General features: G+C 36.2%; 1 protein-coding gene across 1 annotated transcript in view; it reads right to left on the bottom strand.

Annotated features, from left to right (window-relative positions):
- Window positions 1–2,741: 2,741 nt before the first annotated feature.
- Window positions 2,742–8,551, bottom strand: part of LOC113238995 (ATP-binding cassette sub-family A member 3-like) — a 19,286-nt gene continuing 13,476 nt past the window's right edge. Inside the window, exons 6-10 of the mRNA XM_026475864.1 lie at window positions 5,868–6,015; window positions 4,877–5,087; window positions 4,622–4,764; window positions 3,616–3,698; window positions 2,742–3,187 (exon numbers count right to left, since the gene is read on the bottom strand). Of these exons, the coding sequence (XP_026331649.1) occupies window positions 2,999–3,187; window positions 3,616–3,698; window positions 4,622–4,764; window positions 4,877–5,087; window positions 5,868–6,015 (774 nt within the window). The 3' untranslated portion in view covers window positions 2,742–2,998. The remainder of the gene's footprint in view (window positions 3,188–3,615; window positions 3,699–4,621; window positions 4,765–4,876; window positions 5,088–5,867; window positions 6,016–8,551) is intronic.

The raw sequence follows: 8,551 nt of genomic DNA, 5'->3' as shown, positions 1-8,551 counted from the left end.
GATAGGAACCATACTGTGATTCCAATTCAAAATATTACCAACACTCTTACAAAAAACGACACTAAAATTGATTCTAATGAAATAAACAATTTTGTCTCTGACAATGACACTACAAATACCATTGTTAAAATAACCGACATTCCTGATTATAATCATACTAGAACAATCCCCAACTACGATACTACAATCCCTGACATCGATATTATGTACAATAATATTACTAAAACTCCAACTAATAACCAAACTATAATTACTACTAGTAAAATTCTCACTAACAACAACACTGAAATTATACCTATTGAGAATATTAAAGTTCCTGCTAAGAAAAACTCTGTAACTATCACTAATAATATTACCAGTTTTCTCATCCACAACGACAATACTGATATCATCTTAAATAAGAACACTGAAACTCTAGCTAACAATCACACTGTGATAACCACTAGTGATATTAATAGTATTCTCACTAAAAACAACACTGAAATTATTTCTAATAAAATCACTAAAACTCCAACTAATAACCACATTATAACAACCACTGGTAGAATTCTCTCTAACAACGACACTGAAATGATCTTTAGCAAATATATTCTTGCTAATAACAACATTGCAGTTACCACTAATAACATTTCCGGTATTCTTTTTAACAACAACTCTGAAATTAACTCTAATAACATATCGAGTTTTTAGGTTTTCGCGATTGTTACACATAGGAAATGAAGCTATTTTTCCGGATTTAAATCGCGTATATTTCTTTTTTCAAACAAACCAACGTTTCGGGCCCTTTACAGGTCCCATGGTCACGGTTGACTGAGGTGGTACAGTCTTCAACCAGTTATGTCTAATATTAATGCAAACCACCCTATTTTTTCACTATAGTTACAATAGTTATTGATTAAATACTTTATTTTTAATTTTACATGGAAATGTTTTCTTTGCGATTTAAATCCGGAAAAATAGTTTCATTTCCTATCCAATAACATAAACAAAATTATTTCTAACAATGACTGCAATAACTATGATTAAAGTAACCAGTCATCCTGATCATAACCACACTAGAACAACTCTTAAATACATTACTGCAAACCCAGGCACATATATTACGTTAAATAACATTGCTAAAACTCCAATTAATAACCAAATTTAACTACCACTAGTAGGATGCCCTCTAACGACGACACTGACGTTAAAACCAATACTAATAACAACAATGCCATTACCACTAATAACATTACCAGTATTCCCGATAATAACGACACAACAATTAGCCGAAATACGATTTTTAAAACTCCTGCTAATGACTATACTTTAACTACCACTAATTACCAGTTTTTTCTCAAAGAATGACATTGAAATGAGCTTAAATAAAAATATAACCACTAATAATATAACTAGAATTAACATTAACAACAACTATGGAATTATTTCTAACAAAACCACTAAAATGCCTGTCAACAACTACACTGGGATTACCACTAATAACGATTAATATTATAACATAAAATGTGTATCTCTGTCTAATGTCACAATATGACCAGTATTCTATCGATCGACACTGAGATGGTTCCTTCAAATTAGACGCTTAAAGAACAACAATCGATTTTATTTATGAAAAGTTTTAATGTCCGATTGGAATCGTGATATTGTGCGTTTGACAATTTGTGTACTCAAGAAAAAATCATTAATGCTACTGAGGATTCAAGTGATGATTCCTGTTCATATGGCGGAGAATTCGACGATACATTATAATAAACATTTTTGATTTTATTTCATTATAATTTACAACAGGTACTAAAATTTATCAACTTGAATAATTTTCGTCACATCACTTCAATAAAGTTAAAAATGGAACTTCGGTGTTTAATTTTTTCCATTCTGTGGAATACAATTTTTTCTTAGTGTTCGTACTATCTTCGTATTAATAATTGGACATAGTTATGCAAACTAGAACCAACCCACAAAATGCCACTTTCGAGATAATTACATTTTTGTAAAAACTTTGAAATAAATGGGAAAGTTATTTGAGATAAACAACGTGAGTGTAGCATTGAGAATGATATCGGGAAACTATTATACAGCAATAAATAGAATATTTATTTTAAGTACATTAGGTATCTTTTTATTTAGTTAACGAGAACCACGTTCTAGTTTTCGTAATGAAAACGTTAAAGATCTACAGTATTTCAGTACATGTGACTTGGATCCATTTAGCATATTTAAAAAAATACACTATGTGAAGTTAAGCAGCATGGTTCTTTTTAGCTATTAAAACGTTACTTATTTAGGGTTGGTACCCTGAAGGACTCTTCTTTTCTCCGTTTTGGCTTGGTATATTGCCAGGATCTTTTGTGAGCGGGTAAAGGACACGTCTGGTGTTCTACCTGAGTAGTCAATTTCACTCGAGGTGTGGGTTGGTTCTTCTTTGCATAACTATGTTCAATTATAACATTGGAGTAATTTCACAAAAATAATTGCATATCAAGGTGAAACATTACGACGTTAAATAAAAATAATAATTAAAACAGTCGTTAGAACCTAAAACTTTCGTCATTTTTACAAAACACCGACACGTTATATTTTATTTAAAATCATGTTTTTATTACATTGATATTCGTATTTTTTTGTGAAAATACTACTAATTTGGTTTTCTCGATACAAAGGTCGATTAAACAAGGAAAAATGTTCAATTGAATTACTTATATTATTTTGTTAAAAGAGAAACACATATAGATCTTGATACAATGTATATTTTTATAAAATTGACAGTATGACGTACACAAAACTAAGATCGTCATTTTGGCTTCTCATTTCTGTGGTGAGTGTCACCTACGCGTATTATGACGATACGCGTGGAATGACTCAGTTATCATAATATACGGTGACACGAATTGCCAAAATGGTAATAGAGGCATAATCAATGATTTCAATAGTAAAGTAAATGGCATTTGATAGTCTCTGTGCTTAGTCGATATTAAGTATGGTTTTCTTCACAACCACGTCACAAGGGAGCATTTTTATTAGAGTTCTTCTGAGAATCCCTCGCAAACGATAGGAAAACTTCTTCTAATGTAGTTTCCGTCGCTGAGTAGTCCTCTATTAGATTTGGATGGGCCGCTTTAAGGCTTTCAAGTGCCTTAAAAAGGTCGCTATTGGTCATTCTCTCGTTTATGTGGTAGTGTAGCATAGTCTGGAAATAAAATAGGGACTACTCTATAATGGTTTGTAGACCTTTTTAATTTTTAATGTACGGGGAAAAAGTAGATTAACATAAACGGAAGAATGAAACCACAGACGCCAGGATATAGTTTGAAATGTAAAGCCGGAGATGGTAGCGGTACACATGATTCTTCTTCAAAGCACATGTGTAATTTACTAATTACTCCCAATCCACCATTTATTGTTGAGGTCTTAAATTTTTTTTTGGTCTACTTCTCTCTTTACTACTATTAAAGTATTAATATTTAAGATATTCTGAGTACATGTGTATACCTACACATGTACTCAGAATATCTTAAATATTAATGTTTTGCTCTTAAATAAATGACGACTTACCACTGAGTGTTCGACGGTTTTTATGTATTATATTGAATAACGAAAAAGAGTTGACATACAAACCTTGTGTTCATCTTTGAGTGTACAATTGAATTGGTTGTGTATGTCCCTTTTTAACTTCTCCCGAGTTTCTGCAGAGTCACCAACTGTCAAGTGTGCAAGTTAATCAAGAAATAGGTTGTCAATCGGACATAATGCTAAAGTTATACAAAAATATGGTGACCTCAGTGGCCCAACGGTGTGTAATATGGAGGTTGGATGAGCAGGTCCCGGATGCGTATATGGCTGTCCGTATACTGTAACTCAACAGCTGAAATATCATACACAGGTGTTCGCTCGAAGCGACGAATAAAATACGCTATTACACTTGAACGTTAATAGTACTGCCATGGTCGGTAATGAGAAGATAAAAGTCGTGTTTATTTGGGGCATTATAGTCAAGTTAGCCTGCCTGCAATCATATTATTTACGTGCAAGTGTGATGAAAAACATTGCACGTTTCACGAGCGGTACGGGAATTACGAACCTCGACTCCGAAAGCCTTCAATCTTCGACTAGCTAGCTTTACTTTAGTTACTTCCATAATAAAATAGTCCTACGGGATTCTTATGTGGGGTAAAGCGGCAGATATTCAAACCATATTTGTGTTGCAAAAACGAGCGATTAGCTCTGTGTACCTACCGTTTAGGTTCTCCGGTTTGGCACCACAGTACATTTACTCAAACAGTTTAAAACTTACATTAAAAGTATTTTAATTGAAAAGTCATATTACAAAATTGAAGAGCATGTTTTAGATAAAGAAGTATGGAAAGACAACAAGAGTCTAGATTCCACACAATTATGATTCAAAGTGTGTTTCATAGCATTTAAGTTTATTTGAAAAGAGCAACGCCTAGAGTTTCTTGCTCGTTTTTCTCAGGGAGGTCAGCGTAGTGAACGAGCAGTAGCTTAAAAATTACGTTTTGACGTGTAAAAATTTTACCTATGGAATAAATAATTATTTGACTTTGACTTTGACCTTTGCAAAAGTGAAACACCAGTTTCACTGAACCACACAAAGTGCACGTACCATGGGCGGTTGGGCGTAGCTTAATCCGCACGACATGTCCCGCGGCGTGTTTGGCGCGCAGTTCAGCCGGCGAGCCCAGCGCACAAAGCTCGCCGCTCGACATTATTGCGACGCGATTGCACAGCGCCTCCATTTCGTTCAGGCTAAGACGGAGGTTACTCATTATTATTTTAATTTCTGATTACTTTTTTGGTCTAATCAGTTCCCTAGCAGCTACAGCATCATGCCGATGTGTAAGGTGCTGGTGAAGCTCACCTGTGCGAAGTGATGATGATGGCGCGATCCTGGGCCAGCCCCCTTCGCAGGACGCTCCAGACGCGTCTGCGCGCGGACACGTCCACGCCGGCCGTGGGCTCGTCCAGCAGCGTCACGGGCGCGCCCTGCGCCAGCGCTGCCGCCGCGGCCAGCCGCCGCTTGCAGCCGCCGCTGTAGGAGTTCACGCGTTCTTTGGCGTATCTCTCCAGGCCTGTCATTAAAACTTCTTGATTGTATTTCGGTTTAAGTTACCTAAAAAGGAGCATTGAAAGGGACCAGATCTACTGTAGCGGTCAAGTTGAGAGTGACAGTGACAGCCGACAAATGGAGAATGAGACGCTGTAAAAACACGTCGGTGTTTCCTACTGACACCGAAGCAGCGGTCATGTTATGCCCCGGAAAGAACCATCGTGGGCGGCCACAAAATGTGGACGATTTTTCGTGCATGTTATGATTTGACGCAAACTTACAGAGTTTGAGTGGCTGTGTCCGAGCATAGTCTGCCTGCATGAGTGATTAGGGCTCGCTACTTGTGACCGCGTTTAGTTGTCAGCCGTCCTGCACACCCGACCGCAGATAGCGGCTTCGAGTACTATGATTCAGCATGGACATGATGGTTACGCATTTCGATGTAAATGTTTATATTTGTGATATTGCATAGCGTTCTGTTACCTGGAGTTTGAGGTCAGTTTATATAGCGATAGGAAAAATAATGAAATAGCTTACACTTGGCAATCATGGCTGTTCTTTTATGTCCATCGATTGTTTTTTTTTTAATATCAAGTGACGGGACGAATAAGTCGTGCGCCTGATGCTAAGCTATACGCCTGTACATAACAGTTGCAGTGCCACTCAGAGCTTTAAATTGCAAAGATCTGAGGGGCACTGCCACTGCATGCCCGTCACCCTGAGACATAAGTTGTCAAATCCCATGTGCCTGTAATTTCACCTGCCTTGTATAGTACACGAAGGCTCATTTCCCAAGGCATACCAACAACTTTTATCCAGGTTTCAACTTCATTGTACACGTCGTCCCTTGAAAAGCCCCGCAGTCTGAGGAGCAGCGCGAGGTTGTCCCACCCGGTTAGGAACTCGTCCAGCCCGTAGAACTGCGGGCAGTACGCTATAGCCTGGAAGTACTGCGAAACAAAGGAAAGATGTGGTTACGTTACATAAGGGGAAATACAAAATCGTTGTTACCATGGCCGCACACGTTAGGGATCTGATTTTTTTGATAGTAAACTTCAATGGTTTCCGCATATATCTTCCCTGGCCAGCAGATTAAGCTCCGCTGCATACGCAGTCCGCAGAATACGTGAGCTTACCGATGTTAGTACTGCTAGACTAGTTTACTTTAGTTACTTCCATAGTATAATGTCCTACGGGATTCTCATGTGGGGTAAAGCGGCATATTCAAACCATATTTGTATTGCAAAAACGAGCGATTCGTTCTGTGCACCGTCTAGGCTCTCGGGTTTCTATCAGAGAAAAGTTTAAGGAGACTGGTATCACGACTGTGGCATCACAGTACATTTACTATAATATTTTATATGCCCGTAAAAATATACATAATTTCGATAAGAAAGAAGATATCCATAATATTAGGTAACCTTAGAGCTAAGTCCAAACTCATGGTACCACGATTTCGTTTAACCAAGGTAAACAACTCTTTTATGGGGAACTGCACATTAGATTCCGGAGCATATATTAAGTTTATCATTTCCTAAGTTTAAAAACTACATTAAAAATATTTTGATCGAAAAATCATATTACAAAATTGAAGACTACGTGTTAGATAAAGATGTATGGAAAGACGACACGGCTCCAGAATCCACACAAATTTGATTCAAAGTGTATTCCATAGCATTTAAGTTTATTTGAAAAGAGCAATCCCTAGATTTTCTTGCTCGTTCTTCTCAGGGAGGTCAGCGTAGTGAACGAGCAGTAGCTTAAATGTGACGTTTTCAAGTGTAAATTTATTTTACCTATGGAATAAATAATCTTTGACTTTGACTTTGAGTTGTGTTTCACTGATGTGTGGTGAAGACGCTACATATCATTTAGTTGGTTGTCAAACAATCAAGATGGCGGACGAAGATGCTGGTCCTATTTGAAAATTAATTTACATAGGTGTGATGCTCACGTTTCGCTACTTGACAAATTGTGTGAACATAAATTTAAAGTTTTAAATTATTTACATAGATTCGGTAAGTAATGTTGTGGTTTTTTTATTAATGTGTGCATTATAATATTTGATAAACGCGAAATAGTATACAAAACTTCACACTATCCATCTCGTTTTGCAAGCATGTAATGTAATGACGCATGTTAAAACAAGACAAAACATAAATCATAGATTAATAAGCAGCAGAGTGTTCTGACTACACAATAACAGAGTATGTATAATATGATTACTAAGGTTATTAAGGTTACCATATAAATTTAAAAACATTTAAAAATCTAGGTTCAACTTAGACAGGTACTAGGCTGTACATAGATACTAGGCTGCATGGTCTAAAGATCTTTGCCTTTCCGCAAGAAAAAGTATCTTTCAAATTCAAATTCAAAATAATCTTTATTTCATAGGTAAGCATTATTACACTTGAAATCGTCACAATGGTTAAACTCTACCGCTCATTCGTAAGGCAGATTCCCCTGAGAAGAATGAGCAAGAAACTCTAGGGGTTGCTCACATTTGTACACATTCAACATTTACAATATATGTATTTTTTTAGGAAATGAAACTATTTTTACGCATTTTATCAAACAAACCGACGTTTCGGGCCTTTTACAGGTCCCATGGTCACGGTTGACAACTATGTCAGTCAAAACGGGGCCCGAAACGTCGGTTTGTTTGAAAAAACAAACATACGCGATTTAAATCCGGAAAAAGAATTTCATTTCCTGTGTGTAACAATCGCGAAAACCTAACAACTCGATATATATTTATTTGTTTTGAAACATCACAGATCGAGACTACCTCCTTGAGCTAAACGGGTTACTGCCACGGATTTTTGTCATCCAAATACGCAGAAATTGTATAAAGTTTTTGTCTCACTATAGTTTTAAACCCCGTGAAAGGCAAATTTTGTATATCAACCGGAATCTTGTTATATAGAAGCGTACACATTGCCCCTTAAATGATTTTTTGACTTTGTGAAGACGACTATCAAGGACAGCTAGTTTATTTTTATTCCTTGTATTAATGTTATGTCTGTCACTATTTTTCATAAACAAATTACTATTCCTTTTAACATAAATTACATTTTCAGAAATGTACTGTGAGATAAATTTAAGGAAATTAACATTCTTACACTAGTTAGTTAATTTCCTTAACCTTATCTCTCAAAGATACTTTGGGGCCCAGATTGTAAATTGCCCTAACCACACGTTTCTGCATGACAAAGATTCTATTGATATCGGCGGCATTACCCCAAAGCAAAATGCCGTATGTCATTAGAATGTGAAAAATGAAAAAAAGAAAGTTGATCAATTTTAAAATTTGAATTTGAAAATGCCTTCAAAAATCCATTGGTGTAAACAAAAATTCCTTAAAAACACCTGATTATCATTATTTAATTAGCAAAAACGTGCTAATCAAGCACGTTTTTGCTAATTAATACTGTAGCCTAGACACTTTTGATGTGTGTACATTGTTGGAGAATTTCATGCATT

The sequence above is a fragment of the Hyposmocoma kahamanoa genome, unplaced genomic scaffold (genome assembly GCF_003589595.1).
Source record: "Hyposmocoma kahamanoa isolate Upper Pololo Valley unplaced genomic scaffold, ASM358959v1 99026, whole genome shotgun sequence".
NCBI lineage: Eukaryota > Metazoa > Arthropoda > Insecta > Lepidoptera > Cosmopterigidae > Hyposmocoma > Hyposmocoma kahamanoa.
Note: the sequence above shows the minus strand (reverse complement) of the source record. Positions and strands in the feature narration are given on the sequence as shown.